Source organism: Cervus elaphus, chromosome 23 (assembly GCF_910594005.1).
Source record: "Cervus elaphus chromosome 23, mCerEla1.1, whole genome shotgun sequence".
Lineage (NCBI taxonomy): Eukaryota > Metazoa > Chordata > Mammalia > Artiodactyla > Cervidae > Cervus > Cervus elaphus.
In genome coordinates, this window is record NC_057837.1 from 24,108,765 (window position 1) to 24,125,000 (window position 16,236).

The 16,236-nt window shown below is 49.2% G+C and overlaps 1 protein-coding gene across 2 annotated transcripts; it reads left to right on the forward strand.

The window, feature by feature from the left end:
* Nucleotides 1-11,423: 11,423 nt before the first annotated feature.
* Nucleotides 11,424-13,372, forward strand: PTF1A (pancreas associated transcription factor 1a). Of its 2 annotated transcripts, none has more exons than XM_043885042.1 (2): nt 11,424-12,417; nt 12,821-13,372. In XM_043885042.1, exons 1-2 carry the CDS (start codon nt 11,640-11,642, stop codon nt 13,021-13,023), a joined length of 981 nt encoding a protein of 326 aa, XP_043740977.1. In that variant the 5' UTR covers nt 11,424-11,639; the 3' UTR covers nt 13,024-13,372. The 2 variants fall into 2 exon arrangements, with proteins under 2 accessions (XP_043740977.1, XP_043740978.1); XM_043885043.1 differs by having other exon boundaries at nt 11,433-12,421; nt 12,821-13,010.
* The last annotated feature ends 2,864 nt before the right edge of the window (nt 13,373-16,236 follow it).

The following is a 16,236-nucleotide window of genomic DNA, read 5'->3' on the forward strand; positions in this document are numbered from 1 at the left end:
TACTTTGTGTTAGTCGCTCAGTCGTGTCGAGCTCTTTGTGACCCCATGGACTGTAGCCCTCCAGGCTCCTCTGTCCATGGGATTTTCTAGGCAAGAATACTGGAGTGGGTTGCCATTCCCTTCTCCAGGAGATCTTCCCAACCCAGGAATTAAACTCAGGTCTCTTGTGTTACAGGCAGATTCTTCACCATCTGAGCCACCAGCGAAACCCAACAAACCTACTACTGCTAAATAAATAGAAATGAGCAAATAAATAAATAAAATCAGATAAACACTACTCTGTGCCTGGCACTGAGTATGTGCTTGTATTTGTTAACTCACTTAACCCTCACAATAATCCAATGAGGTAGTTGTGTTTGTTTGTTTCTTTAAGATTTTTTTTAAAATGTGGACTGTTTTTAAAGTCTGTATTGAATTTGTTACAATATTGCTTCTGTTTTTTGTGTTTAGTTTTTTGACCTCAAAGCTCATAGCACCTTAGCTCCCTGACCAGGGACTGAACCCGAACCCCCTGCATTGGAAGGTGAAGTCTTAACCGCTGGACCACCAGGGAAGTCCTGACGTAGTAGTGTTATATTAATCATTTCTTCTTTAGATGCAGGCGTGGAGGCTCAGGGAGGTTAGCTAACTTGCCCAAACTGCTAGTCATTGGTAGAGCAGCTGGAATCCAGGCAGCCAGGCTTCGGAACCCATACTTATGAGCTCTGTGCTTCCCAGCCTCTCCGGGGGACCAGTGGATAGTGAGATGCTCTTTTCTCTGCAACAAAAATAGGCTCAAGCCTCTAGCAAGGTCCAATCTGAGAGGGGTCTTGTGCTGGCAAAACCTGAGGCCTGGGGACTTCCCTGGTGGTCCAGTGGCTAAGACTGCATGCTTCCAATGCAAGGGGCATGGGTTCAATTCTTGGTCAGGGACTAGGTCCCATGTGCCACAATTAAGACCTGGTGCAGCCAAATAAATAAATATATATTTTTTTAAAGCCTAGGGTTTGTATAGAGTGCTTATTTCTTGGAATGTTCAAGTACAAAAACTGTATTCCAGACTTACGGGCAACTTTTCTAAATAATTGGAGTTGCTTTGCAGGTGGTACTAGTGGTAAAGAACCTGCCTGCCAGTGCAAAAGACCTAAGAAAGCTGGGTTCAATCCCTGGGACAGGAAGATCTCCTGGAGAAGGACATAGCAACCCACTCTAGTATTCTTGCCTGGAGAATCCCATGGACAGAGGAGCCTGGTGGGCTACAGTCCATAGTGCTGCAAAGAGTCGGCCACGACTCAGTGGCTGAGCACACACATACTTGACTGATAGTAGGCACTTACCTGCTTGAACTGGGCATGGGCCAGCATAAGCTTCTTCAAGTACAGATCAACTTGGCTGAGGAAGTTTTGCTCTAGGCAGGATTTTAAGGAACAAGAGAAAAATGCCACTGTAATGCCCTAAATCTTCAGGACCACTGAAAAGAGTGAAAGCTAAGGTATCATTGAGAAGAGGTAGAAACACTTCCAAGGGAATCACAATCAGTGGCCTGCTAGGCAAGGAAGAAAGTCAGTCCACCAAATTCTTAGAAAAGTATAACTTTCCAAAACTGAGCCAGAAAGAAATAGAAGATCTTAACAGACCCATCACAAGCAAGCAAATCAAAACCGTAATCAGCAATTGTCTAGGAAACAAAAGCCCAGGACCAGATGGCTTCACAGCTGAATTCTACCAAAAATTTAGAGAAGAGCTAACACCTATCTTACTCAAACTCTTCCAGAAAATTGCAGAAGAAGGTAAGATTCCAAACTCATTCTATGAGGCCACCATCACCCTCATTCCAAAACCAGACAAAGATGCCACAAAAAAAGAAAACTACAGGCCAATATCACTGATGAACATAGATGCAAAAATCCTTAACAAAATTCTAGCAAACAGTATCCAACAACATATTAAAAAATCATACATCATGACCAAGTGGGCTTTATCCCAGGAATGCAAGGATTCTTTAATATCTGCAAATCAATCAATGTAATACACCACATTAACAAATTGAAAGATAAAAACCATATGATTATCTCAATAGATGCAGAAAAAGCCTTTGACAAAATTCAACATCCTTTTAAGATTAAAACTCTCCAGAAAGCAGGAATAGAAGGAACATACCTCAACATAATAAAAGCTATCTATGACAAACCCACAGCAAGCATTACCCTCAATGGTGAAAAATTAAAAGCATTTCCCCTGAAATCAGGAACAAGACAAGGGTGCCCACTCTCACCAGTACTATTCAACATAGTTTTGGAAGTTTTGGCCACAGCAATCAGAGCAGAAAAAGAAGTAAAAGGAATCCAGATAGGAAAAGAAGAAGTGAAACTCTCGCTGTTTGCAGATGACATGATCCTCTACATAGAAAACCCTAAAGACTCTACCAGAAAATTACTAGAGCTAATCAACGAATATAGTAAAGTTGCAGGATATAAAATTAACACACAGAAATCCCTTGCATCCCTATACACTAACAATGAGAAAACAGAAAGAGAAATTAAGGAAACAATACCATTCACCTTTGCAACAAAAAGAATAAAATACTTTGGAGTATGTCTACCTAAAGAAACAAAAGACCTACACATAGAAAACTATAAAACACTGGTGAAAGAAATCAAAGAGGACACAAATAGATGGAGAAATATACCGTGGTCATGGATTGGAAGAATCAATATTGTCAAAATGGCTATACTACCCAAAGCAATCTATAGATTCAATGCAATCCCTATCAAGCTACCAACGGTATTTTTCACAGATCTAGAACAAATAATTTCACAATTTGTATGGAAATACAAAAAACCTCGAATAGCCAAAGTAATCTTGAGAAAGAAGAATGGAACTGGAGGAATCAACCTACCTGACTTCAGACTCTACTACAAAGCCACAGTCATCAAGACAGTATGGTACTGGCACAAAGACAGAAATATAGATCAATGGAACAGAATAGAAAGCCCAGAGATAAATCCACAAACCTATGGACACCTTATCTTCGACAAAGGAGGCAAGAATATACAATGGAAAAAAGACAATCTCTTTAACAAGTGGTGCTGGGAAAACTGGTCAACCACTTGTAAAAAAATAAAACTAGAACACTGTCTAACACCATACACAAAAAAATAAACTCAAAATGGATTAAAGATCTAAATGTAAGACCAGAGACTATAAAACTCCTAGAGGAGAACATAGGCAAAACACTCTCCGACATAAATCACAGCAGGATCCTCTATGACCCACCTCCCAGAATATTGGAAATAAAAGCAAAAATTAACAAATGGGACCTAATGAAACTTAAAAGCTTTTGCACTACAAAGGAAACTATAAGCAAGGTGAAAAGACAGCCCTCAGATTGGGAGAAAATAATAGCAAATGAAGTAACAGACAAAGGATTAATCTCAAAAATATACAAGCAACTCCTGCAGCTCAATTCCAGAAAAATAAATGACCCAATCAAAAAATGGGCCAAAGAACTAAACAGACATTTCTCCAAAGAAGACATACAGATGGCTAACAAACACATGAAAAGATGCTCAACATCACTCATTATCAGAGAAATGCAAATCAAAACCACAATGAGGTACCATTACACGCCAGTCAGGATGGCTGCTATCCAAAAGTCTACAAGCAATAAATGCTAGAGAGGGTGTGGAGAAAAGGGAACCCTCTTACACTGTTGGTGGGAATGCAAACTAGTACAGCTGCTATGGAGAACAGTGTGGAGATTTCTTAAAAAACTGGAATTAGAACTGCCATATGACCCAGCAATCCCACTTCTGGGCATACACACTGAGGAAACCAGATCTGAAAGAGACACGTGCACCCCAATGTTCATCGCAGCACTGTTTATAATTGCCAGGACATGGAAGCAACCTAGATGCCCATCAGCAGACAAATGGATAAGGAAGCTGTGGTACATACACACCATGGAATATTACTCAGCCATTAAAAAGAATTCATTTGAATCTGTTCTAATGAGATGGGTGAGACTGGAGCCCATCATACAGAGTGAAGTAAGCCAGAAAGATAAAGACCAATACAGTAAGTATACTAATGCATATATATGGAATTTAAAAAGATGGTAACGATAACCCTATATGCAAAACAGAAAAAGAGACACAGATGTACAGAACAGAATTTTGGACTCTGTAGGAGAAGGCAAGGGTGGGATGTTTCGAGAGAACAGCATCGAAACATGTATATTATCTAGGGTGAAACAGATCACCAGCCCAGGCTGGATGCATGAGACAAGTGCTCGGACCTGGTGCACTGGGAAGACCCAGAGGAATCAGCTGGAGAGGGAGGTGGGAGGGGGCATTGGGTTGGGGAGTATATGTAAATCCATGGCTGATTCATGTCAATGTATGACAAAAACCACTACAATACTGTAAAGTAATTAGCCTCCAATTAATAAAAATAAATGGGAAAAAAAAAAGTCAGTCCACAAGCAGAACATAAAGGCTATTCTGAGATACTCAACTGTGAGTTCTTAGGAGTGAGCGGTCCTTCGAGTGAAAATGAAATGATCCGATGGTAAAGTCCTACAATGAACCATCATGCCACCATTAAAACCTGTCTGTTAAAGTAAAGATATGGGGAAATGGTGATGAGAGATGGTCAAGTGAAAAGTGCAAGATATGAAACTAAAAACACCAGTGACCAAAATCTTAGCAGCACTCATGTGGAGGCTGTGGACCCTGCAAACAATGTGGTGGGTTTAATGAATAATTTAAAATTTCTTTTAGGACTCTCCTGGTAGTCCAATGGTTAAGAATCTGCCCGACAAATGCAGGGAACATGGGTTCAATCCCTGGACTGGAAAGATATCACATGCTGCAGGACAACTAAGCCCATGAACCACAATTACTAAGCCTGTACTCTAGAGCCCGTGTTCCAAAATAAGAGAAGACACCACAGTGAGAAACCTGCACACCACAGCTAGGGAGCAGCCCCTGCTTGCCACAATTGGAGAAAGCCCGCATGCAATAATGAAGACCCAGGACAGCCAAACAATTTTTTTTTTTCTTTTTTAAAGAAAAAGTCAATCCATTAGCCACTCAGTTCCTTTCTCAGTGCAGCTAATGTCATCAGTTTCTGGCATCTCCATCTAGAGATATTGGATAGCTGCATAAACAAATGCTTTCACATATACTCACTGCCTTCTTTTTTTTTTTTTCCTAATGCAAAAATACTAGCTATTCTTGTTCCTTTCACTTTGATGATGTATCCTGGAGATCATTTCACATTGTTACATTGAAAGCATTCTTATTTTGTTATGGCAGCTGAATATTCCACAGTGTGTGCATGCTAAGTGGCTTCAGTCGTGTCCGACTCTGTGACCCCATGGACTGTAATCCACCAGGTTCCTCTGTCCATGTGATTTTCCAGGCAAGAATACTGGAGTGGTTTGCTGTGACCTCCTCCAGGAGATCTTCCCCACCCAGAGATTGAACCCATGTTTCTTACATCTTCTGAAATGGCAGGAGGGTTCTTTACCATGCGTGCCACCTGGGAAGCTCAAATATTCCACAATATAGACACATAATTTACTTAAGGCCCTATGGATGGACATGAAACCAAATAATAATAATAATAATACAGCTTTAAAGAGAAACAAACAGAAAAAAGCTCCAAATTTCTATTAATTTTTTTATTTTTATTTTTTGCCTTCTCACTGCTCACCATGGAGGCCAAAGCACAGAAGTCTCATTATAATGACCTGCAATGTTTACCTTACTAAAGACCAAACACCTTTTGGAATAACAAGACTGAAGGACAAAGCTCAGAAACTTTATTCATCAAACAAACCATGGCATGCCAGAAAACAGTTATTTGGAGAAGTATATCAGCATTTTGGTGTTTCTTCCTTCAAAGATTAATGTTTAACAATGGGAAATGCAAGAAGGAATGTAGTGGGTGTTGGGTGTTGGGCTTTTCACTCTGTTTCATGGCAGCCATGGCAGCCGCGTGCGTCCTGCCCTCATTCCCAATTGGGACACAGCTCAGCTTCTTCTTCTTTTTTTTTAAGACTGAGTAGCTTCAGATGGGAGAAGGCAATGGCACACCACTCTAGTACTCTTGCCTGGAAAACCCCATGGACTGAGGAGCCTAGTGGGCTACAGTCCATGGGTTGCGAAGAGTCGGACACGACTGAGTGACTTCACTTTCACTTTTCACTTTCCTGCATTGGAGAAGGAAATGGCAACCCACTCCAGTGTTCTTGCCTGGAGAATCCCAGGGACGGGGGAGCCTGGTGGGATGCCGTCTATGCGGTCGCATAGAGTCAGACACGACTGAAGCGACTTAGCAGCAGCAGCTTCAGAGTGGATAATGTCTGAAGGAAACCCTGGAAAACAATGCTGACACCTCCCCCCACCCTCATGCTAGAAATCCACATTTCTGCTCTTGTGGCTCCATAGAGCCAGCTATATCACTCCAGGATGCTGATTGAGTCTTTCTGAATTTAACTGCTTGCAAACAATCAAAACACCTGACCAGTTCCTCTCCCGGTGCTGTGTTAGCAAACAAGAGGGTCCATGTGAAAATCATATTACATCAGCTACATTCAGTGTAGAGACAGAGGAGGGGCAGGAAGATGCGACGTAAGGCAAATGAGATATGGAGTCAGCCAGCCTGGGCAGAATTTGGTCCCCTTCTCTGACGGGCCATTGTAGCCCTAGGTTTATGGCCGAGTTTCTTCTCTTCAGTGGTTGAAATAAGGAGAACGTCCTCCAGCAGCATTATGAGGACAAGTGATAAACAGAAGTGAAAGCCCTCCAAAATGCTCATCTCCATCTTTTCTACCTTTGTATTATTCCTTCTACCCATCTTATGATAAACATAAGAGCTTCAAACCAAACCAAGGAGCTCAGGCTAGTAGGAAGGACAGTAGAAAGCCAGAGAGAGGGACTTCCCTTGTGGTCCAGGGGCTGAAACTCAGGGCCCAGTTTCAATTCCTGGTGGGGGAACTAGATCCCACATGCCACAACTAAGACTTTGCATGCCGAGACTAAAGATTTCACATGCTATGTCTAGAAGAACTAACACTCTTGTGCTGCAACAAAGATCCCATGCATGGCAACTAGACCTGGTGCAGCCAAATTGATTGATTTAATGCAAGAAATTTTAAAAAGAAAACCAGAGAGAGGTCACTGTGGCATTGGAAGACATGGTAAGTTAATAAAGGGTAAAGTAAAGAGAAGATGAGGATGACAGGTAGGCGGGGCTAGTTCAAGGAAGGCCTTTGAAGTCATGTCAAGGAGTTTGGCATCCACTAGGCCAGTCCTTTCCAGGATGGAATGAGATGGCACCTGGTCAGAGTGTACTTTCTGAGTGGAAAAATCATCCATAATCTATATAGTGTGACTCTGGGGGGCAGAGAAAGCCCATGAGCCCATATTTAATTCTGTATTCTTTGTCTTATGCTGGAAATTGCGCCATTCAGTGGTTCCTTTCTCAGCACATCAGAAGGTGTGTTGATCTCCACAGTGCAGCCAGGACTCTGGAGGAAGGTGGTGTGTGGTAATCTGGGCTGGCTCAAAATGGGACCCAGACTGATTACATTGCACATCAATATAAATTCACCTTTTATGAGTCTGCTCTCAGCAGCCAGTGGAACCAGCACTGGGCTGGCGTGGACTGGGATTGATAGTAACCTGCTGTGTGACCTTAGGGAAGTCACCAGACTTTTCTGGGCTTCAGAGGCCTTTCAGCATCATCATTCCCATGACTCTATTTTTCAAACCTTTCCTAAGAATATAGGGATAAAGGGTGAGTTGATGAGGGCCCTCAAGTGAGAAGAGAAAGCTTTCATAGAATGGAGGAGGGGAATGGTAAAGAAAGGGGAAACAAGACACTTGTGAGGACAATTCAGCCACCTGGTATCACCTCTGTGTTCAAGAGTGGGGAATGGGGACAATTTGGGTCAATGAGAAATTAACATGGACCCATTTTCAAGTTGGGAGGCAGACGATGAGTCACACCTGCTTGCAAGCACTAAGTGAGGAGCATGGGACACTGGTGGGGAGACAGCCGCACCCTATTTCTGGAGAGCTGAAGCTCCCACAGGGAGGACGTGTGCCAAGGAGTGTCCAGCACTGTGGAGCCATATGAAGGCGGGGGCGAAGGATGGAGAACTGGAGCCCCAGCCTTTATGGCTGCTTTGCCAAGAATCCATTCTGGGCAGGAGACAGGGATCTGGGCTCCAAGCTTCCAGTCATGGTTCTGAAAAGCCGGGAAAGACTCTAGAAATGTTTTCTGGGAAAGCAAGGAGCAAGTATTCAGGTTGGTGACCCCTGGGACAGAGAGAGAGCTGAGAGAGACAGAGGCGATGAACACACGGGCAGACAGACACAGCAATGCCCCACAGCCCTTGTCAGACATTCTCCTGAAACCGAGAAGCTTAAAGACGGCCTGAGGCTTCTGGAAGCCCCAAAGGCAGTGTGGTAGGAGCCTTCTGGGCCTAGGAGGACAGGTGCCACTGAGAGACTTGAAGACAATCTCAAGGCTTCACCAGGACCTGACCCTAAAAAAAGAGTCAAGCACCTCGCCACTGTCCAACCTTAGGGGCCAGATGTTATTTCATACTGAGGCAGGAACAAGGTTAGGGGACGTCTCTCTTGAGGACAGAGGGTGGAGCTTAGAGCTTAGCAGAGGGTGGAGAAACTTGTACTCTGGGACCAGCCCTGTCCCTCTGCCCTGAAGTACCTGAAACCTTGTTTTCTTGTTGCATTCCACACTCCCCCACTGCTTAGAGGACCCAGGGTGTGCAGAACTGGGGTGGGGGGGGTGCGGGGGAGGAATGAGAGCTGGAGCCTGTAGACGGCTCTGTCCCAGCCATCTCCTCCGCCAACCTGTTGCTTCGAGAGGCAGAGGGCAGCCGTCCACACTGTTGTGACCTCCAGTGACCCAGAGAAAATTCCTTTTATTATCAGTGAAGCCTTTCTTCTTTTTAGTAGAGAAAAGAACAATCATGTCTTACTTAAGGACAGTGTGTGTGTGTGTGTGTGTGTGTGTGTGTGTGTGTGTCTGTGTGTGTGTGAGCATGCCAGCCCACACCAGCACCCCAGTATCAACATCTGCAGGCCTGACCCTTGCTTCCCCAAAGGACCAGTCAGCAGACAGTTCTCTAAGGGAAAAACTGGTGGGGGTGGGGAGGGAAAGGGCAAGGAGGGAACAAGTGACTATCTTTTCTTTTCCTCTTCCTCCAGGCTCATCTATGCAGCCCTAGGAGCTGCCCAGAACCTCCACACTAGCTCTGCTCAGCTTCACAGGACAGTAAACTTTCCCACCAGCACTGGACGTGCCCATAGTTCACTTGGGTACCCAAAGTAAAGTTCTGGGCCCTTCTACAAACTCATCAAGCATATGGAAGATGGTTTTCTGTGGACTCTGACTGTTAAAATCACACTGGGTATAAAGATCCCCCAAACATACACTTACAGACTCTCTGTGTCCCCCAGCCCCGCTCCCGGACATATGCATGACACAAACATTTTCTCAAGAGCCAACTGTATCCATCAGAGAAGGTCTCTCAGCCTCTTAAAGAGAGCCTCTGTAGGCTGGAACCCCAGTCTTTCCTCCACTGAATGATTATCAATACTTCGAATAAGGCTTTGAAGTCTGGCCATTCGCTATGCCTCCAAGTCCTCAGATTGGTCCAAGGGCATGTCCCTACTGGGTTTTAATCTAAGCAAGTGAGGGGAGGGGAAGGGCCACCAACAGCTGGCTAGATCTCCGGTCTTGAACTCCTCTTCCCAAACAGCTTCCCTTTCTTTGAGGTGAGGAAGATAAATCTAAATACAGGAAATTGCAGCCCAGTCTTGAACACAGGAAAACTGTCCACATTTGCCTCAGTTTAACTTAATCACCTCACTAGGAAGGATGAGCTAACAAAGGAAAGAACGTACTGGAAAACAATAAGTCTTTGGGTTAAAATTCTCTGTGTCCTTGGCGGTTCAAGGTAATCTCTGGTGTTCTTATGTATCTTTTGCCCTCAACTTTTTTTTTTTTTTTTTTTTGGTTTCAGAATTCAGTTAAATACAATGTAAATGTCTAAAACCAGGATGCCCGTTAAAATCGCTGTTCTATGAGACATGGACCTGGCTTTTGAGAGGAGTTCAAACACCCACCAGAAGAAGCCTCTGGTGGGACAAGTGTCTGAAAAAGGAAGCGGCTGACCCATGAAGGCAGTGGCTCTCTGTCTTCTGTTGAGAGAACTCGCGCAGTCGGCTGCACTTCTGAACCCTCTGGAACTTGGCTTCTAACAGAATTGCCTCGACCTTGGAAGTGTTTCTTTGTTACTTTTCAACTGAGGAATTCTTGTTGCATCGCTGTCTGTAATAGTGTCATGGGCCGGAGCACAAATGTTTTGTGTTTGGTATATATATATGTGTGTGTATGTGTGTTTTAAGGTCGGGAAGGAAAGGGAAAAAGTCGTTCCAGGATGGTCCCGGTGGTCAGTCGGAAAGGTGAGCGACTCTGGCTTTGAAAACGGTTCACACTCTGCCCTTTTACTTCCACGCCCTCCCTCGGACTGCTCCAAAGCAGACGATTCAACGGAGTCCCTTTGTATCCGGTTTTATTGCTCCGGACCCCTAGGGTCTCAGAAGAAACGTGCCCCGCTGAGCCGCTCTCGGAGGCAGCCTCTCCAGCGTTCCCGTTTCTCCCTCGGGGCGGGGAAAGGGAGGGGAGGAGAGGCCGGCCGCAGAGCACCCGGCACCAGAGTCAGGATCCCGAGCAGCGTCGGGCAGGCGCGCGCCCCTCAACCCCGCGCCGCGCCTGGAGAGGCGCCGCGTCGCCTTCCAACCCCAGCGGCACACACTGTGTATACTTGACCAGAGTCCTGGAAAGGTTCGGCAGAGAGACAGAAGCCCGGAATGGAACCCAGGCCGGAGGCCCGCTGGCGCTCGGGGGTTGGGGGTGGCGAAACCCACCGCCGGAACTGTCCAGGCTGCCCGCAGTCGCTGCGCCAACCCCGGAGGAGTAGCTAGCTCCGCCTGAGACTCGCTCCCGCCGTCTGGGCCGCGGACGCGCCCCGCTAGGGCGTTTTGTGGCTGCGCCGAGACGCCGCGCGCCACTACACCATCCGGGGGCGGAAGGGTCCGGCTGGGCGCAGCGCGCGCCAGCGGGGGGGGCCGCAGGTGCCCCTGGAGCTGCTCGCCCGGCAGGTACTCGCCCGAGGAGCGGGCAGGGAGGGGCGTGAGGAGCCCCGGGCCGCGCGGCCCCGCCTCCCCTTCGCCCCGGGAGCTCCCTTCGGGAGGAAAACCTCCCCGGCCCCCGCCGGCCTCCCGGCCCCCTCCCCGCCGGCACCCCGCACTTGGTGATTGGCTGGCGCCGCGGGTCCCTGGCACGCGCCTGTGGATGTAGTTATAAGAATCCTCGCGTGCCGGCCCTCAGCTTCAGCCGGTCGCCACAGCCCTCCCCAACGCCGCGCGGGCGCCGTCCAGAGCGCAGCGGCCGCGGGCACTCCAGGGAGGCCGGGGCGGGGGGGCGGTTCTCGTTGCCTCCCGCGCCGGACCGCTAGGGCGGGGGCGGCCCGGCGAGCCCGCAACTGCAGCCGCAAACTTCCACAGAACACCCCTACCCCAGGCCAGCAGTCCCCCGGGCCCTCGGCGGCGCAGAGCATGGACGCGGTGCTGCTAGAGCACTTCCCCGGGGGCCTGGACGCCTTCCCGTCCTCTTACTTTGACGAGGAGGACTTCTTCACCGACCAGTCTTCTCGGGACCCTCTGGAGGACGGCGATGAGCTACTGGCCGACGAGCAGGCCGAGGTGGAGTTCCTCAGCCACCAGCTGCACGACTACTGCTACCGCGACGAGGCGTGCCTGCTACTGCAGTCCGCGCCTCCGGCGGCCCCCCACGCACTCGCCCCGCCGCCCCCGGGGGGCCCGGGAGAGCCGGAGGACAGCGGCGGCGGCGGCTACTGCTGCGAGGCGGGGGCGCCCCCCGGCGGCTTCCCCTACTCGCCCGGTTCTCCGCCCTCGTGCCTGGCCTACCGGTGCGCCGGGGCGGCCGCGCTGTCCCCCAGCGCGCGGTTGCGTGGCTTGAGCGGGGCGGCGGCTGCGCGGCGGCGGCGGCGGGTGCGTTCCGAGGCGGAGCTGCAGCAGCTGCGGCAGGCCGCCAACGTGCGCGAGCGGCGGCGCATGCAGTCCATCAACGACGCCTTCGAGGGGCTGCGCTCGCACATCCCCACGCTGCCCTACGAAAAGCGCCTCTCCAAGGTGGACACGCTGCGCCTGGCCATCGGCTACATCAACTTCCTCAGCGAGCTGGTACAGGCCGACCTGCCCCTGCGCGGCGGCGGCGCGGGCGGCGGCAGGGGGCCCGGCGGCGGAGGGCGCCTGGGCGCGGACAGCCCGGGCAGCCAGGCCCAGAAGGTCATCATCTGCCACCGGGGTACTCGTAAGTGCGTCCGCCTCCCAGCTTGTAGGGGGTGGGGGGCACCGGAACGGGAAGGTCCCCCGGGGCGGGGGCTGGGTGAACGGACCGACCTGCTGACTGACGGACGGACAGACGGGCGGGCTGTGGGCACCCGCCACCTTGAACCGGAGTTGGCGTTTCTGAGGTTTTTTCCGCCACTCTGACGGCGGCCCTGAGGGTGCGCTTCCCGGATAGACTTGCCACTTCTGGGATTGTAGGATGAGGGCGCTGGGGGCTTGGGGATGGAGAGTGTTGTTCAGAGTGTTGTTCTGTCTGTCAAAGCGCCCAAAGGGGGACCCGAGAGGACTGGAGGGGCAGTGCTGGGAACAGAGTTGGACATTCACAATCTGTTTTTTCTTTTTTTTTTTCTTCCTCACCCTCTCAGGGTCCCCCTCCCCCAGCGACCCGGATTATGGCCTCCCTCCCCTTGCGGGACACTCTCTCTCTTGGACTGATGAAAAACAACTCAAAGAACAAAATATTATCCGAACAGCCAAAGTGTGGACCCCAGAGGACCCCAGAAAACTCAACAGCAAGCCTTCCTTCAACAACGTAGAAAACGAACCGCCCTTTGAGTTTGTGTCCTGAGAAGTCCCAGACCTGTCTGAGGACAAGATTCTGTGTGCATATTGTACATGTAAATATCTATAATGTAAATGTAACTTAAGAATCACATTTTTCTAATGGCAATCAACTGTTTGTTATTTATCTATTTATTATCTTGTCGAGTTAATGAAATAGATGATCTCTTTTTAAATATATAATTTATATAATTTATCCTGATTTTCTTAAAATATGCAATAGTCTATGATCTCCCCCAGCACCTTTGGCAGAACTCTGCATTATTGGAAGAACTCTGACCAGAAAACGTCATGCTAATTTATTGCCAGATACGGTTTACTTCTAAGCAAAGTTAATAAATGCTATTCATACCGTTTTCTACAAGTTGTTTTATACTTGATGGGTGTAGCTGTATCTTTAAAGATGAATTAACCTACTTTGTAAAAAGGAAAAAAAAAAAACTGAACCAGAGACCCCAAACGGAGCTATACAGTAAGAGCCACCTTTTAGATTTAGCTGAAAGGGAGTGGACTAGAGGATTAGGCCCCATTTCTCTGGGAGAGCCCTTCATCGGCATCCCAGCCCTAACATCCCTAGGAAGAAAATCGGTCATGGGGTATTTGTTGCTCTCATTCTTTCAGATGGGAAAGCTAAGGCTGGGAGACATTTGACTTATCCAAGGTCATGGGCACCCTGCGTAATCAAAGTGTATAAAGGGGACACTGGGGTCCGGTGGCGACAGTGGGCTAATTTCTGGTCTGGCAAAGGGAAGACACCTTTTTGCTCCCAAGGGCTGGGGAGATGGGGTTGCTGTTAAGCTGCCCTGTGACCCATCCCTTCTGCAGTTACAGCATCAGGTACATGGAACTCAGATATACTCAAAGGAAATGAGAAAAGCCACCAGGTTGAGGCCGGAGACCCCTCTCGGATGTTTCCCAACAAAACCCAGGGTCTTTGGGATAAGACAAGAAAGGAGCACGCCCTCTTTGCCGCTTCTGCAACCGGGTAATTTCTGAAATTGACTCGGTTTTGCCTCCAGCAGAATCCAGTCCTTTGAGACAAGCAGCCTGGGGCGAAGGTGAGGTTCCGGCGGAGAGCGGAGGGCTGCCCCCTAGCGCAGAGGAGAGTCGCGAGGGCGCAGCGGGGAGCGCCCGGGAAGCTAGGGTTCGGACTAATCTCCGAGGCCGCTACGGGCACCTCCCTGGTCCCCAGGAAGCGCTCGGCTGCGAGCGGGAGTCCGGGCGCGCGGCTCAGAGTGCGGGACCCCGCGAGCGCTCGTACCGCGGGGGTGCTGAGCGGGAGGCGCGGAGCAAGGTCTCGCGCGTCTGGCGCGCTCTTCCCGGCTGATCCAGAGCGCCGGCGCCCCGCAGGCCGTGGGGAAGCGAGATGCCACTCCCCGGCCCGCAGCTGCCTGGTCGGCCAAGGTACGATGGCGCATCTCCCTTGGTACCCAAGGCCCTGCCGAGGGACAATATGTCGGCAGCATGCTAATTGCTTTAACCTAGTTTCAGACCCACCGAGGGGTTCCCCGCGCGCCGCGGGTGCCATGGACGTCATCCAAGAGCAATTAAAGCAAGGCCGCGAGCCCGACCCGCAGCGCGGCCTGGCCAGACGCGCGGAGATTCTGGGTCGCCAAGCTCCCAGGAGGCCCTTGACCATGGACCCTCTCACCCCTTCCAGCCCCACCAGTCCCTCCCCCTAAAAGATGGAGATTTCACACTGAAGGAAGAATTTGGGAACGAGAGAAAATAATTCGATTTTGTCCTGTATTACGGCCTCATTAAACACGAAAGTTGCTTTTGCACAAGTGCTTCTATCAGGCATGTAATCTCATTACACTCATTAGAAAGTCAAATGGTAGGCAGACTTCAACTTAATTATAAGTTATGTAAGTTCTGTACCGTTTACTTCGGCTGCGTAGACCTGCGTTTCAATTGGATTAGGGGATGTGGCACTCTGCCCTTCAAACACTACCATCATTGTGATGTGGCACCTTTTATTTTGCGTGCCACATTTTTTGTGATTCAATGCTTCAACGACACCCTTTAGTGCGCTGCAGATGAAGCGGAAGAGCTGGGCTGAGCATGTAAAACACCAGGGTCTCTATCTTGTCACTCTTCTGTCCTGACTTGGCAAGTCCCTTTAAACACAACCTTCAAAGAGACTGACAGCTTCTTTTTATTTACTCATAATCCATTCATCCTAGTGTAGCAATTCTTTTTTTAAAAAAATGCAGCAGTAGCAGCAGAACAAACATATCATTTCAGAGTCTCCTCTGGCGTCGGAGAGGCCAGAGCTGCGCCCTGCTTGGTGCAGGAGCAGCTCTCCCGGTGGCAGCGCCAGGCTGGAGAGTCTCTGGCCTGGGGCAGCTCTGGCCAGTAAATCCAGCCTGGCACTGGAAGGATTGTTGTGGGGGCAGCTTGAGTGGCAGGTATTCAGCGGTTCTTCTAAATCCAGACTTTTCTTCCAACTTAAAGAAAAATGCATATGAAAATAACCCAGTAAGCCAAGCTTCTGGATGGCTGTGGAGACCCTTTGCTTGGCCTTCCTATTCTGCATACTCACCAGCCCCTGCCCTGAAACGCAGCCTGGGACCACCAGGAGAAAGAGTTTAAAGTTCTTCCTGGCTGCCCTTGTCCATTTAGCATAATAAAGAAGCTGCAAACCCAGAAGGGAGGCCTTTTTTTGATCTCCACTGGCAAGCTGGCTGAATCACTCCCTAGTGGCCCGGACTCCACTGCAAGCAGCCATGGGGTGGGGGTGGGGGTGGCATACAGAAGAGGGTTTGGTAAAGCCAAAGATTGGAGTTTGAGTAGGGGCTCCTTTCTCCTCACTTCTTAGCACCTGCCACCAGACACACATCCTTAATTCCAGTCCATTCATCCTCCTGGTCTCCACCCCCAGGTTCTCAGCCATTCTGCCTTGGTGTCAGAGTGCCTAGGGTTCTAGTCCATAAAAGCCCTTCCTCCCATCCCTCTCTCTCCCCTACATTTCTGGTGAGCGTGGGGTCCGGGTCTTCTCAGTGTGGGCCTTAAAAGATATTACATGTCACAAAAGTGCAGCTTTCCATTTTCAGAGGCTGGGAGCTAAGGCAGCAAACCTCTGCATTGTTTTTCCATCAGGGGGTTCTTGTGTTGGAGGTGAGGTGAAGTGGGGTGGCTCCTGAGTGGGGGAAGAGAATGGGGACAAGGAGAGCCCTCTTCCTCATCTTGAGCTGGCTGGCCTCTGTGATGGAGCCCC

Coding starts and splice junctions, on each gene's coding strand:
- PTF1A (XM_043885042.1), top strand. CDS start 11,640: ATGGACGCGGTGCTGCTAGAGCACTTCCCCGGGGGCCTGGACGCCTTC. Junction 12,418..12,820: donor CATCTGCCACCGGGGTACTC/GTAAGTGCGTCC, acceptor TCACCCTCTCAG/GGTCCCCCTCCCCCAGCGAC.